The 16,103-nt window shown below is 46.9% G+C and overlaps 1 protein-coding gene across 6 annotated transcripts in view; it reads right to left on the reverse strand.

Moving 5' to 3' along the window:
- Positions 1-16,103, reverse strand: part of IL16 (interleukin 16) — a 123,392-nt gene that overhangs the window by 19,138 nt on the left and 88,151 nt on the right. For all 6 annotated transcript variants that reach the window (XM_044933383.2, XM_025271289.3, XM_025271286.3 and 3 more), the window contains 5 exons: positions 15,103-15,319; positions 12,797-12,914; positions 10,249-10,381; positions 4,559-4,646; positions 1,899-2,377 (listed from right to left, as the gene is read on the reverse strand). In XM_044933383.2, coding sequence (XP_044789318.2) covers positions 1,899-2,377; positions 4,559-4,646; positions 10,249-10,381; positions 12,797-12,914; positions 15,103-15,319 — 1,035 coding nt within the window. The remainder of the gene's footprint in view (positions 1-1,898; positions 2,378-4,558; positions 4,647-10,248; positions 10,382-12,796; positions 12,915-15,102; positions 15,320-16,103) is intronic.

A 16,103-nucleotide genomic window follows, 5' to 3' on the forward strand; every position in this document is an offset into this window, starting at 1 on the left:
GACAAAGCAGAAGGACAGAGAATTGCAGCTGTGGAAGCGGGGAGGGTGCAGGCAGGAGCGACAAATGCTGAAGAGCAGCCAGGGTGGCAAAGACAGGGGACTTCTGCCTGCAGCAGAGTCCCTGTCTGCCTTCTCCTGCAGCAGCCTCTCTTGGGGAGACTCCCTCCCCATATCTGGTCCAACCCGGCCAGAGGGCACAAGAGCATCACCAGGACAGCCCCTGTGACCCCCACAGACCCCCTCTGGGTCTCCAGGAACAAAGTAGATAGCCTGGCTTCCCAGCTTCTCTGTTCCTAATTTGCCCTCTGGGACTCACAGGTCTTAGGCTCAAAGGAAAATGAAATGTTTGCTTAAAATGGGGGTGCACAAGGTGAGGGTGTCTGTTCTGAACCCTTAACTGGACAGAGACTAGGTAGCTTCAAGATTCATAAGCTGTCTAGCTGTAAGTTCATTTCAGTAGCAGACCTCACAAGTATTTGAGGTCAAAACCCTATCATGTGTTTAAAATTCTTTTATACCATGTTAATAAAATATTCATTTGCTTGGAAAGAAAAAAAATAGGAGCAGGGGAACAAAGCCCCCTCGGCAACTCCACCACGAATTGCTAATGAGCCCACATCCTGCCAGCTCTCTGCAAGATGGTACTTCCTCTTCAGTAACCTGGCTTCCTCTCCCTCCTCTGCTCTCTCACTCCTCCTACTCAACACCTTCCTCTCTGGGGTTTCTTGCTCCTCCTGAAGCTTCCCAACCCTTATCGCGGACTATTCAAGGGGATTACCAGAGGCCCCAGTTCTACCTACCCTGTGAACTCTGCTGAAGAAGAAGTGAAAGACAGCAAAGCCTAATGTTATCATTATAGTGACCCACAGGCGATGTGAACTTGAGCAAGTCCCTCGGCTTTCTCTTTGCATGAAAGGGAGGGAGGGGGATGGAGCTGCAGAGAAAGGAAACGGAGGTCTGCAGGGGTGTGAGGGACAAACTGCTGTAGCATGAACACCATACGCCTGAGAGCCTGTTAGGCATCCGCTCGGCTGGTTCCTTTGAATCCTCACCTTAGCCCATGGAGGGAGCCTCTAGATTCAGCCCCAGGGACTTCCCTGGCAGTGCAATGGTTAACACTTTGCCTTCCAATGCAGGGTGTATGGGTTCGATTCCTGGTCAGGGGGCTAAGATCCCGCATGCCTTATGGCTTAAAAAGCAATATTGTAACAAATTCAATAAAGACTTTTTTAATGGTCCACATAAATAAATAATCCTGGGGTTTCCCCGGTGGCTCAGTGGTAAAGAATCCGCCTGCTAATGCAGGAGATTTGGGTTCGATCCTTGATCTGGGAAGATTTCACATGCCGCAGAGCAACTAAGCCCACATACCACAATTCCTGACCCTGTGCTCTAGAGCCCAGGAGGCTCAACTGCTGAGCCCACACGCCCTAGAGCCCATGCCGCTATTGCAATGAGAAGCTCATGCACCACAATTAGAGAGTAGCCCCTGCTCACTCGCAACTAGAAAAAAGCCTGTGCAGCAATGAAGACCTAGTGCTACCAAAAATAAATAAATAACTTTAAAAAATCCTAATGCTTGTAAAGATAAAATAAAATAAAATTTAAAATAAACTTAGACCCAATTAACAGATAAGGAAACTGAGGCTTAGAGACCTGTGAGAGCAGCCTTGCATTCCAGTGTGTCATGGATGGCAACGCAGAAGTCATTCAGGGAGATTGGGGCTTCAACTGAGGTCTGCCAAGCTGCAAAGCTCTCTCTCTGAAGTTAGCCTTAAGCTTGAGCCCAGCCCCTTCTCTCTGATGGAGGAGAAACCCTTCCTTGCCCTCGGCTAACACTCTACTAATGCCCCAGTTCAACACTGCTTGGCACAAGAGAATGCTCAACCCTCTCTTACCTGGCCACAGGTGGGCAAGGTGTGTCCAGAAGGGCACAGGGAGTCCTTTGTCTCTTCCATACTCTTCTGAGGGTCACTGTCACTTTTAAAGTATTTTCTGGGTGGAGGCTTGGGCTTGGAGGATGTAGGCTTTCTCACCAAAATCTCAAAGGATTTCTTGAGTCTCAGTGGTGGGTGGCTGCCCTGGCTTGCAGGGAGGGGCAGGTTCTCCTGGGGGTGCCTGGATGAGGCCCCAGGAGGCACCCCTGGTTCCCGCCCCAGGGGCAGGCTGGGGTTGTGCACACTGACTTCCAGATCAGAGGGTGGCTGCTCTCCACTGCTGCTGGGACTGCCCCCGGGAGATCCTGACATGTAGCTGCTGTCGCTGCTGGAACGGATCATGACCTTCTGCGCCCGGCGATGCGGGGGTGCAGAGTTCTTGTCCCGCTCCTTTTCCAAGGTGGGCCGCCCGTGCCAGCTGCTCTCCAGCCTTTTGACACCTGCATTGGAAGCACAAATGAAACTCCATCCCTGGTCTGGCTCAGGACTACTGCCAGGGGTACACTGCTTGCCCAGGCTGTCTGCTTCTCCCCAGAAGTCACTTTGGAGTGAAGCTCAGAAATCTTGGGTCTGGTGTCCAGCACCAGTGACATCAGGCTGGGAAAATCATTCAAATTTTCTGAGTCTCTAGGGGTCTAGGCGTAGAGACGGAGATGCATCCCCAAGGTTGCCCTTCAAGGAAGGGCTTGATGTCCTGGCTGTCAGCCCCTTCAGGGACCACCTCGCCCGAAAGGCAGCCCACCTCCAATGCCTGATGGAGACGGGGCTAGAAAGACCCAGCCAATTCTGCACACAGGACACCTCCAGTGGGCCATGTGAGCTCCATGGCTGGGTGGAAGTGGTCTGGTAGGGGCAGTCCGGTATCATCTCTGCTCAACTGGCCCCTCTGCTCAGCCCTGAGAACCCCCCCTTGCTCCTATAGGTGTGGAGCCTCCAGATGCTTCTGAATCAACATTCTTACCATGCCCCATTTCAAAGCCTGCTGGCCTTTGGGGGAACCCAAACTTCCACCCTCTGTTTCCTATCTGTAAAACGGAGATACTCATTTCAGGGTCATGGGACATTTTGGGGTTCAAAATCAAAGAGAGAAAATGTCTGTGAAGGCGCTTTGAGAATTGTACCAAGAGGTCAGGGCTTTCATAGTGGCTCAGTGGTAAAAAACCCGCCTGCCAATGCAGGAGACTCAGGTTCAACCCCTGGTTTGGGAAGATTCCCCTGGAGGAGGAAATGGCAATACACTCCACTATTCCTGCCTGGGAAATCCCATGGGCAGAGGAGCTTCGTGGGTTATAGTCCTTGGGGTGGCAAAGAGTTGGACATGACTTAGTGACTGAACAACAATAACCAAGAGGTTACCTTTCTTTCCAAAAATGAGGATGAAGCAAGGCCAGAAAACCACTGTGCCTTAACCAGACTCTCCTCTTCCTTTTCTCTTCCTATGCAGCCCTTCCTCCTGGTTCTGAGCTCCCTTCCAAAACCCCGTCATGTTCTGAGCATAGGGCCAACCACACACCCTCCACTGACCCTTCTTTGTCTCTAGTAGTAGAAGATGCCCCTTCCCTAGCACCACAGATCAGAAGAGTGGGAGCAGACCGAGGCCCAGGCTCTCGCTCAAATGTGAGCACATTCTGCAAGTCCAGGAGCAACAGGCGAGCCCCACAGGCGAGCATCCCAGACTTCAGTACAGAATCAAGGCCAATCAAGCTCATAATTCAAATCATCTTTAGAGAAAAAGCTTTTTTTTTAGCTTTTTACTGATTTTAAAATAAAAATGCATCTTTGTTTAAAGTCAGCTGCAAAAAGGGAGAAATGAAAGCAAAAATTCACCCTCAGCCTATCAGAGATAACCGCTGTCAAACTTTTTTTCTCTGTCCTCCTCCCTTGAACATAGATGAATGTTGAGTGGGTGGAAATGGAAGAACACCACTGAAATAAAATTCTGGGTCCTGTTCTTTTGTCTGGACACTTTCCAGACTGTGTAACATCCTTGTGAATATCAGTACTAAAGCCTGCACATTATTCTATAATATGGACATTCCACAAAGACTTGGCCAATGCCCACCAGCTGTACGTTGGAGTTGGCCAGCCTGGTTCCCATCCCAGATCATCTGTGTACTCCATGGCTGATCTGGGGTAAGGGAGCCTCTCAGGACCCCACATTTTCCCAAAAATATGCATAAAAATTATATGGGAAGATTCAGGGAAATAGTGTATTAAATAGCATGTCTAACACGATTAGAACTCAATACATGTCAGAAACTTTATTAATAGATATTATTCTTTATAAGGAACCTATTATCATGGACTAGAGGGACAGAGGTGAGACAGGCAACCTGGTAAAATAAGGTAACAGGGAATGGTGAGAACTGTAAAGAACTAGAGAAAGTTTGTGGATTTAAAACAATTCAAATTCAGACGATTTTAAACTCTCGTGCCTCTGAAACAAAGCAAAATGTGACCCCAATTTAGCTGGTGGACTGCTAGCTTTCAATCCTTGTCTATGAACCAGGCTCATCTGGGATGACTACTATGTTCCTGGGGTAGAGAGTGAGGTGGTGGCTAGACTCAAAGCTTTCTAAGAAGACAAAGATGCTGCAAATGCAAGTTCACTGTCTCCTTACCTTCTAGACTCCACTGGTGCCGCTCCTTTCCAAACTTGACGTTCTCCACAGCCTGGGCCACAGCTTCTTTGAGCTGCTGTTCAGAGACCTGGAAAATTTACATCACCTCCTCAAGCAAATAGTGGGAACTTCTGCATCAGGTTCTGAGTCCTGTACCAGTTCCCTAGCTGGGCCCCTGGATTTTGCTGTCTTTCATTCACACCCACTCTACAAACAGTTGACATTCCTAGAAACACCCTGGGCATCACTGGTTCCCTAGTATCTTATGGACAAAGTCCAAACTCTATCAATAAAGGGATTCTCAAGGTGGCCCCTCTGAACTCCCTAACCTTCTCCACTACTTGCTGCCAAACTGGGCAGAGTTACCATTTTAGAGTTTACCTCTGGGCAGTTCTTCCACACTTAACACTGCCATGACATCATCATTGCCTTTATTACCAACAACAATGATGTCATAACTGGAACCCTAGCCATCTTATTGCCACAGGTAATTAATCACATTTGAGTAATAGTTAAAAATATGAGTTCTGGAGCAAACAGACTCATGTGCATGTCCCAGTCCCCTCATTTTCTAACCACACACTCACACAAGGAACTTAAGCTTCTAACCCTCAATTTTTTTTTCCTGCAAAACAGTGACAACAAGAACCTACTTCACAGTAAAATCAGAGGGTTTTTAAAAAGAACTTCTTGGACACCAAAAGCACAAGCAACAAAAGGAGATAAATTGGACAATCTCAAAATGAAAATATTCTGCATATCAAAGAACTATGAAATATATGGGACAGAAAATATAGATACAAGCGGATGACGAAAAAGAAAAAAGATAAGAAGAAAAAGAGACAAATCAGATAACATCAAAATGAAAATATTCCCTGTATCAATCAACAAAGGGCAAAATCAGTAGAGTGAAATGGGACTCACAGAATGGGAGAAGACTTAGGCAAATCAGATCCCTACAACTCAACAGCAAGAACAATCAAAGCATCCAAGTAAAAATGGGCATAGGATTTGAATAGATGTTTTCCAAAAAAGACAGACAAATGGCCATGAAGCATGTGAAAAGATGTTCAACGTTAGTAATCTTTAAGGAAATGCAGATCAAAACCAAGAGATAACTTCCCTGGTGGTCCAGTGGTTAGGACTTAAAAGCAGGGGTAGAGGTGCTATCCCTGGTCCGGGAGCTAAGATCCCACATGCCTCGAGGCCAAAAACCAAAACAAAAAATGGAAGCAGTAGTGTAACAAATTCAATAAAGATTTAAAAAATGGTCCATATTAAAAAAAATCTTAAAAAAAAAAACCCCAAAACACAATGAGATATCACTTCACACCCATGACGATGGGTAGGTGGTCCAGTGGTTAGGAATCAGCCTGCCAATTCAGGGGACACAGGTTCACTCCCTGGTCTGGGATGGTCCCAACTGCCTCAGGGCAACTAAGCCCATGGGCCACAACTGCTGAAGCCCGCACACCTTAGAGCCCATCCTCTGCAATAAGAGAAGCCTGTGCACTACAACTAGAGAGTAGCTGTTGAACAGCAACAAAGACCCAGTGCAGCCAAAACTAAAAATTAGGTCATTAAAATAAATAAATAAACAGAAAAGTGCTGCTGCTGCTAAGTTGCTTCAGTCGTGTCTGACTCTGTGCGACCCCATAGACGGCAGCCCACCAGGCTCCCCCATCCCGAAAAGTGACAAGTGTTAATAAGGATATGGAGAAATTGAAACACTTGTGCATTGCTGGTGTGAATGTAAAATGAGACAGCCAAGATGGAAAACAGTATAGCGGTTCCTCAAAAAATTAAAAATAGAATTACCATATGGTCCAGCAATTCTACTCCTGTATATTACCCACATAGAATGGAAAGCAGGGACTCAAACAGATATTTGCACACCCAGGTTCATAGCAACAGGATTCACAATAGCCAAAAGGTGGAAGCCACTCAAGTGTCCATCAACAAATGAAGGGGCATGCAAAATATGGCCTCTACATAAACAATGGAATCTTATTCAGCCTTCAAAAGGAAGGAAATGCTGACATAGTCCATAGCACAGGTGAGCCTAATGGACACCATGCTCAGTGAAAGAGCCTAGTCACATATGACACCACTTAGATGAGGTATGCAGAGCTGTCAAAATCAGAGAGCAAACAGTGGGAACTCTGGGACACAGTGGGAGACAGAAAGTAAGTAGAAGAGTCATCTCCAGAGGGGAGAATGAGGGCTGTTTAAGAGGTAGAGAGTGTCACTTTGGCAAGATGAAGAGTCCTGGGAATGGCTGATGGTCATGGCTGCAAAACAATGTGAATATCCATCACGCCACTGAACTCCATGCTTCAAAATGGCTAAGACTGGGGACTTCCCTGATGGTCCAGGGGCTAAGACTCTGTGTTCCCACTGCAAGGTTCCATCCCTCATTGGAGAACTAGATTCCACTCACAACTAAGAGTCTGCCTGCCGAAACAAAGATAGAAGATCCTGCATGCAGCAATTAAGACCGGGTGCAGCCATGGGGTTGCTAAGGGTTGGAGACGACTGAGCGACTTCACTTTCAGTTTTCACTTTCATGCATTGGAGAAGGAAACAGCAACCCACTCCAGTATTCTTGCCTGGAGAATCACAGGGACGGGGGAGCCTGGTGGACTACCGTCCATGGGGTTGCACAGAGTAGGACATGACTGAAGCGACTTAGCAGCAGCAGCAGCCAAATAATACATAAATATTTCCTCCAGAATGCTTACTGTCAGTGCTCACTAACTAAGCAGGGCTGTGTTTGAACCCTGCCACACAGGCCTGTGTGGATCTTACCCACCATCCCCTTCTCTATCCTATTTCTGCTGGGAGTCAGTCATGTCATCCTCTGTCATCCCCTTCTCCTCCTGCCTTCAATCGTTTCCAGCATAGGGGTCTTTTCCAGTGAGTCAGTTCTTTCCATCATATGGACAAAGTATTGGAGCTTCAGCTTCAACATCAGTCCTTCTAATGAATATTCAGGACTGATTTCCTTTAGGATTGACTGGTTTTATCTCTTTGCAGTCCAAGGGACTCTCAAGAGTCTTCTCCAGCACCACAATTCAAAAGCATGAATTCTTCAGCACTCAGCTTTCTTTATAGTCCAACTCTCACATCCATACATGACCACTGGAAAAACCATAGCCTTGACTAGATAGAACTTTGTTGGCAAAGTAATGTCTCTGCTTTTTAACATGCTATTTAGGTTGGTCATAGCTTTTCTTCCAAGGAGCAAGCATCTTTTAATTTCATGGCTGGAGTCACCAACTGCAGTGATTTTGGAGCCCAAGAAAATAAAGTTTCTCACTGTTTCCACTGTCTCTCCATCTATTTGCCATGAAGTGATGAGACTGGATGCCATGATCTTCGTTTTTTGAATGTTGAGTTTTAAGCCAACTTTTTCACTCTCCCCTTTCACTTTCATCAAGAATCTCTTTAGTTCCTCTTTGCTTTCTGCGAAAAGGGCAGTGTGATCTGCATATCTGAGGTTATTGATATTTCTCCCAGCAATCTTGATTCTAGCTTGTGCTTCATCCAGCCCAGCATTTCAAATGATATACTCTGCATAGAAGTTAAGTAGGCAGGGTGACAATACTGCTTGACATACTCCTTCCCAATTTGGAACCAGTGCATTGCTCCATATCTGGTTCTAACTGTTGCGTCTTGACCTGCATACAGATTTCTCAGGAGGCGGGTAAGGTGGTCTGGTATTCCCACCTCTTTAAGAATTTTCCACAGTGTGCTGTTATCCACACAGTTAAAGACTTTGTCATAGTCAATAAAGCAGAAGTAGAAGTTCTTCTGGAATTATCTTGCTTTTTTGATGATCCAATGGATGTTGGCAATTTGATCTCTAGATCCTCTGCCTTCTAAAGCCAGCCATTATCAGCCTTAAAGGTAACTGCCTGCTGGCCTGTCTAACTAAACACCCGCCAGTGCCTCCATCTCACCAGTCCCCAACTGAGATCATTCTTGTTGAGTTCTGCCCCAAGGTCACAGGTGTTAGGCCTCCTCAGAAGTGGAGCCCAGAACCAAGGTCACCTCTGAAGCTGACTGAGCCCCTTTGGCTTTGCCAAGAGCCTCCTGATCATCACTAACAAGCTTCCTGACTCCCAATTAGGCAAAGATGCCAACTCCAGTAAATATCCAATAGCACCCCAACCAATCACCTAATACCAACCATCCAGTGGGAATTTTCTTTGTCTTGAGGCTGTAAAAATTAGCTATTAACCCATGGAAACTGTAGGCTCTCCCTGGTCTGCCAGGTCTGCCTGGAGGTTGGCCTGCTGTGCTCGAATTGCCCACATTATCTCTGCTCTTTGTTCTTAATAAACTCACTCCCTTCTGAAATGCTCTGTGTCTGGAAATTCTTTTACAACTCGAGCTTGGACTGCCTCAACGATTCTCCTTCCTCCCAAGTCCACTCCCTTCTCCAGTTTTCTGTTCTGGCTGTGGTGTTCCCTTCGCTCCATCTTCCAATCTAAAAATACTCCAGTCCTCCTAGGCTCCCCTTTCTTTTATCCCAAACCTAATCAGCCAATACATCTCTCTCTCTCTCTTTTTTTATTTTCTAACATCTTAGAATTGAAGACGATTTTTAAAATCCTTGTTGCTTGTCTATTTCATTTATTTGTTTATTTTTTGGCCATGCCGTAAGGCATGTGGGATCTTAGTTCCCCTACCAGGGATTGAAACTGCACCCCCTGCATTGAAAGTGTGGTCTTAACCATTGGACTGTCAGGGAAGTCCCCAACCAACAGATTTTGTTGATTCTTCCCAAGTTGCCTCCTGCTGCCCCTTCTGCTCTATTCTTCTCCCACAACTGCTGTTTAATTCAGGCCTCATCATCTGTTTCCTTCCTACAAAAAACTCCAACTCCACCTACTCCATCCTGTCCTCTGCAGAGCAATCAAAGGGTAAAAAGAAAATTCTAAACATGTTACAGCTAGAGCTTCAGACTCCCCTAGCTCGTCACCACCCACAGAATGCAAACACTTAGCATCCTGTGGAAAGCCCTTGGCATGTGACCCCAGTGCCTCACCAAACTCCATTCTCAACCCTCTGCTCTCATCTCTGCACCCCAGTCCCGAGAACCTACCCCTCCCTCCTTCCACGGCAGGTGCCTTCATGACTCTGCAACCTAACTCTGTGTCCCTGCTGCCTGGAATGACCTTCCACAAAGTCTTTGCCTGGAGAAAACTAACTTGCTTTTATCTAACCTTCCCTTCTGTATGCCTGTGTTCTCATAGTACTGACTATGCTGTATTGCAATGATTTCTCTGCCAGTCTCGTGGGAATGTAAGGATCTGGGGGGCAGGACTGCGTGCTATGAGCTCACTCACTTCTCCCTGTGTGCCCAGTGTCCAGCTCCAGAGAGTCACATAGTGGGGACCCGCTGGATGCATGGATGAGTGAATCTCTTCTATCTGTTAACAGAAACTCTGGGTCTATGTTTTCCTGCCCTAGGGCCTGTAACTCAGCGATGAGAACCTCCTGAGCTAATGCCAAGTGCCTCAGTGTCTAGGAGCTTGTCATAGGACTTCTGCTGCAGAAACCTGTTACTACAGACACTTGGTTCGAACTCAGTTAACAACGTCTACATGTTCAGTCACTTCTTGTTCCCATGGGAGTCCTGCGAGAGTGGGCCTGGGAGGGAGAGGATGTCCAGGGGGAGTCACCTGTGGGTCTGGATGGCGGCTAACCATGATGGGGATGGGACCTGGGTTACAGTGACTCAGGATGGTGTAGACTTCGTTGAGCGTCATGCAGTGAACGGGGGAGTCGTTGATCTCCACCAGCTCATCGCCACATCTGCAAGAGGCAGCAACAGGGAGCCGTCAGGCAGCTCACTCACAGGGCGTGTGCACGGCTGAGTCCCCAAGGTCCCACTTCTGCCTAGGCTGCATAATGAGACCCCAAATTCACCATGCTGACCAAAGCAGCTCATCACACACCCACTTCATGCATGACCACAAAATGGGAGACAGTGCATCCCAAAGTGGGGCAACATTCACCACAGTTTGTAACTTTTTTCTGCCCTTCTCTATCTAACTTAAGCTCAAATGAGATGGAGGGTGTAGTTTAACCAGTGTAGTGGATTAACCAATTAACCACAGGTAAACTGATCACGTCCTCTCTTGGGGCTTCTGTGTTCTCATATGCAGAATGTTTAAGGGAATGAACGAATGGGATGTGCTAAAAGATAGAGAAGAAATCACTGGTTGAGGTACCTGCATGGCATTCATTCTTATAAGGCAGGAAATGGGCGGGAGACGAGGTAGAAAAAATAAGGCTGCTTCGATAAACGGGATTTGTAAAAGCCAATTCCCTTGCTTCACACATGGGGAAAATCAGACAGAGTGAAATTATCTCAATAAGATCTCACTTAAGGACTAAAAACTTTTTCTGTTAAGTGCCACATAGTAAATATTTACCCCACTCCAGTACTCTTGCATGGAAAATCCCATGGACAGAGGAGCCTGGTAGGCTGCAGTCCATGGGGTCGCTAAGAGTGGGACACGACTGAGCAACTTCACTTTCACTTTTCACTTTCATGCACTGGAGAAGGAAATGGCAACCCACTCCAGTGTTCTTGCCTGGAGAATCCCAGGGACGGGGGAGCCTGGTGGGCTGCCGTCTACGGGGTCGCACAGAGTTGGACACGACTGAAGCGACTTAGCAGTAGTAGCAGTAAATATTTTAGGCTTTGCAGACCATACCATCTTTATGGCAACTCTGCAACTCTGATGTCATAGCATAAAAATAACAGCCTTAGAGAATATGTAAATGAGTGAGTACGGCTTCGTTCCAATAAAACGCTATTGAAAAAAAAAAAACAAAACAGATGGTGAGCCCTCATTTGCCATCCTCTGCCCTAGCTGGTTATCAGCAGAGCTGGGACTGAAATTTAGGTCTCCTGACACTGATTTCATGGTTCCTGCTGCTGTGGTTGGCTGCTTCTTTCTTCTACATTGCTATTGCAGAGTTGGTTCCCCTTTCTCCTTCTCCTTGCTAAGAAAGCACACATATTCATTGCTGTAAAAGAAGACCGTCGCCAGACAGCACCTGATGCCAAGGAAAGTGAAAGTTTCCAAAACAATCCCTACTCAGCTCAAGTCTAAGAGGGAAGACGATCTCAAAAGATTTGGACTAAAGCCATCACTCTGAGCCACTCCGTCCTAGGTGGCAGCACAGCAGCTCAGCCAATCAGCTGTCACCCTCCTGCCTAGGATAGCAGCAAACCCCTCAGTAATTCAAGCTTGTACATACTACAGTGATAGGAAAACCTTTAAAATATGGCCAAACCCTGCTAATGTAGCAAAACCCAAACTCAGTAGAGAAGGTATACATGAAGATATATTATCTGGGATACATATAAATATATAGCATATGTTGCTGTAAACAGTAGCTAAGTCATGTCCAACTCTTTGCGACCCCATGGACTATAGCCCACCAGGCTCCTCTGTCCATGGGATTCCCCAGGTAAGAATACTGGAGTGGATTGCCATTTCCTTGCCCCGAGGATCTTCCTGACCCAGGAACTGAACTTGACCCAGGAATCTCCTGCTTGGCAGGCAGATTCTTTACTGCTGAGCTACCAGCATATATCATATGCTCGATGACAGAAGATAAACCATATATGAATGTGGAACTGAGTATTCTAACAAGCTAAACTGGAATAAAATATTATTACTAGACTCAGATAACTTGTTAAAAATAAAATTTAGATTTTTACTTCTCTTAGAAGTTATTTGTAAAAAGACATACGTGAAATGCCGAAAAATCTTTTGTTTGTGCTACCAAGAAACGGAGTTAATACTATTGATTTGCTTAGTAAGCTTTTTTTTCCATATAGACTACACAGGCAAACCTCCTTGAACCTCCTGTTTATGTCACTATACAATTTACATCAGTTACATCTGAATTAAAGTGTGTTCACTTCATGTTTTCTGTTTCTGGCCATTATTCTCCGAGACAATATCTCTTACATGATGACGTGCATACAAATTCCCCGGGATCTCCTTAAAATGCTGGTTCCGATTCAGTGAGTCGGGGGAGGGCCCTGGAATTCTGCATGTCCAAGGGATTCCCAAGGGATGTCAATGCCGCTGGTCCAGGAACCACACTTTGAGGAGCAATTCTAAAGATCTCATCTTCCGATCAATCTCCTGACACACTAAGGAATTCCTGCCTTAAGATCTTTTCCAAAACATAATCGGGACATACCGCAGTCGACCGTCCAGATGTGCCACGGATCCTGGAGACAGCGTGTGCACGAAGATGCCAGAAATGCACTGGAAATAGGGAACGCTGCACAGTCCGATGCCCAGCCCGACACCAGCCTCTGGAAGGCAGAACAGAGTGGAGGCTGGGGCTTGTGACTGCACTAGACCAGGTGTGCGCTGGTCTGTCAGGGGCCCAAACTTGTCCTGGGTTAGTTGGCGTCTCCTATTGATCAATGCAGTCACTCCATGCATAGTCGCAGAGCATCACTGTGAACAGGCACTGCTCGAGGGTCAGAAACTAGTGACCAAGGCAGATGAAGATGCTGAGATCGAGCAGGGAAAGAGAAAGAAGGAAGACAGGGAGGGAGAAAGAAAAAAGGGAAAAGGAAAGGAGGAAGGGACGGAAGGAGGGAGGAAAGAGAGAAGATGCGAGGGAAGGAAGAAGGAAGGAGAGCAGGCCAGGTTGCAGAACCAACAAGGAGGGCAGCCAGGATGGCTGGAACATAGCTTGTCATGGAGAGAGTGCTCAGAAGTCCCTCAAGGATTTCCAACTGCAATTAGCAGAGCATCAGCCAAAGAGATCAAACCAGTCAATTCTAAAGGAAATCAATCCTGAATATTCAGTGAAGGACTGATGCTGAAGCTCCAAATATTCTGGCCACCTGATGCAAAGAGCCAACTCACTGGAAAAGACCCTGATGCTGGGAAACACTGAGGACAGGAGGGGAAGAGAGTGACAGAGGATGAGATGGTTGGATGGCATCACCGACTCAATGGACATGAATTTGAGCAAACTCCAGGAGATAGTGAAGGACAGGAAAACCTGGTGTGCTGCAGTTCACGGGGTCACAAAGAGTCAGACATGACTGAGCAACTGAACAACAACAACAAAACTACAAAGGCCTGCAGGTTCTTTCTCTCTGTCCCCATGAAGAGCTCCAAAACCACTTCTCACCCTGCCCACCTTGCTGAAGCCACACTGGCCTTCCCTCTCTCCCAACAATCTGAGCCGGCTGCCTCCTCTTCACCCTCCAGGTCTCAGCCTGGCTGCACTCTGGCGGGGAGGGCCTGATGAGCCCATCGCTGTCAGCATCCACCCCGAGTGGTGAAGGGACTGGATGTTGATCTTCAAATGTCTGCATGTGAGAGCATCTCAATTCTCTGCCGCAAGTAAGAAAAAGATCCCAGAGAGGGCAAGTGACCTATCCAAGGTCCCAGCAGATTTGCCGTAGAGCTGCAACTCCTGGTTGTGTGTGTGTGTGTGTGTGTGTGTGTGTGTGTGTGTGTATGCATGAGAGAGAGAGACCTGTGTTTGCTTCATTCTGTTTTATTTTAACCACTGCACCAGAGCACACTGACTGAATTGACTGAATTTGGATGCTGTGTCCTGGGTTTCTGTTAACAAACAGAGCTCTAGACCCTGGGGCTAAACAATAATCATAAAACATTGTAAAATCATAAACAGAGACACAGACATAGAGAACAATCATATGGGTACCAAGGGGGAAAGGGAGGTGGGATGAACTGGGAGACTGGGACTGCCGTATATACACTACTATGTATAAAATATAACTAATTTAAATATAAAATAGCTAACTGATGAGAACCTAACGTACAGCACAGAAACTCTACTCATTGCTCTCTGGTGATTTAAATGGGAAGGAAATCCAAACAAGAGGGCATATATGTATATGTATAGCTTCCCTTGTGGCTCAGAGGTTAAAGCGCCTGCCTGCAATGCGGGAGACCTGGGTTTGATCCCTGGGTCGGGAAGATACCCTGGAGAAGGAAATGGCAACCCACTCCAGTACTCTTGCCTGGAAAATCCCATGGACAGAGAAGCCTTGTAGGCTACAGTCCATGGGGTCGCAAAGAGTCAGACACGACTGAGTGACTTCACTTCACTATAGTGATTCACTTTCCTGTGCAGCAGAAACTAACACAGTGCTGTAAAGCAACCATATGAGTGCTCGGTCACTTGGTCATGTCCGACTCTTTGCAACCCCATGGACTGTAGATGGGATTTCCCAGGCAAGAATACTGAAGTGGGTTGATATTGCTTTTTCCAGGGGATCTTCCTGACCCAGGGACCAAATCCATGTCTACTGCATTGGCAAGTGGATTCTTTACCATCTGAGCCACCTGGGAAGCCATAAGGCAACTATACTCCAACAACAAAAATCTGCTTAAGGACAACAGCCTGGCCTGATTACCCCTAGAAAAGTCTGGGAGACAGCTCAGAAGTGGGGGGTCCAGTCAGAGGGTGGAGGAGGACAGTGAGGCCCCTGGGAGGCAACGCCTGCCTACCTTTCTTCAGGGACACCTCCACCAGGATCCTGTCGTTGGGCTTGGTGCTGCTGGCGGGCGCCTCGGGGCTGTCCAGGACGAAGGAGCCGCAGTCCTTGGTGACGCAGGTGCTAGAGCTCAGGGAACGGCACAGTGGGGGGGACAGGTGGCTGCCCAGGGAGTGGGGGGCCGTCAGGCGGGTCCTGACTGTGAGGGTGAGCAGCCCCTTTTTGGCTTGCTGAAATAGAGAGGGTCACAGCTTCCAGCAGCAGCTCAGGGCAAGGCCGACCTTTTATTTATTACTATTTTTTTGTGAATAACAGTAGCGGAAGAACATGTTTTTGAAGAACATGTAGCAGGATGTGTGTGTGTGTGTGTGTGTGTGTGTTTGAGATATGGAAACCTGTATATACATATGCTGTTGATTAGTTGTTCAGACACGTCTGACTCCTGTTGTTCAGTCACATCTGACTCTTTGGGGCCCCATGGACTTTAGCCCGTCAGGCTCCTCTATCCATGGGATTCTCCAGGCAAGAATACTGGAGTGTTGCCATTCCCTTCTCTAGGGTATCTTCCTGACTCAGGGATCAAACCTGTTTTTCCTGCATTGACAGGTGGATTCTTTTTTTTTTTTTTTTTACCATTGAACCACCAGGGAAGCCCATGTATACATTTACATGATATATATTTATATGTCTGAATATGAATACAACATCTTATATACCACATATATTCCCAGGTGAAAGTGAAAGTTGCTTAGTATTGTCTGACTCTCTGCGACCCCATGGACTATACAGGCCATGGAATTCTTCAGGCTGGAATACTGGAGTGGGTAGCCGTTCCTTTCTCCAGTGGATCTTCCTGACTCAGGAATCAAACTGGGGTCTCCTGCATTGTAGGTGGATTCTTTACCAGATGAGCTATATGGAAGCCCATCCCCAGGTGGCTCAGTAGTAAAGAATCCTCCTGCCAATGCAGAAGGTGCAAGAGACATGGGTTCAATCCCTCGGTCGGAACAATCC

Source organism: Bubalus bubalis, chromosome 20 (assembly GCF_019923935.1).
Source record: "Bubalus bubalis isolate 160015118507 breed Murrah chromosome 20, NDDB_SH_1, whole genome shotgun sequence".
In the NCBI taxonomy this organism is placed as follows: Eukaryota; Metazoa; Chordata; class Mammalia; order Artiodactyla; family Bovidae; genus Bubalus; species Bubalus bubalis.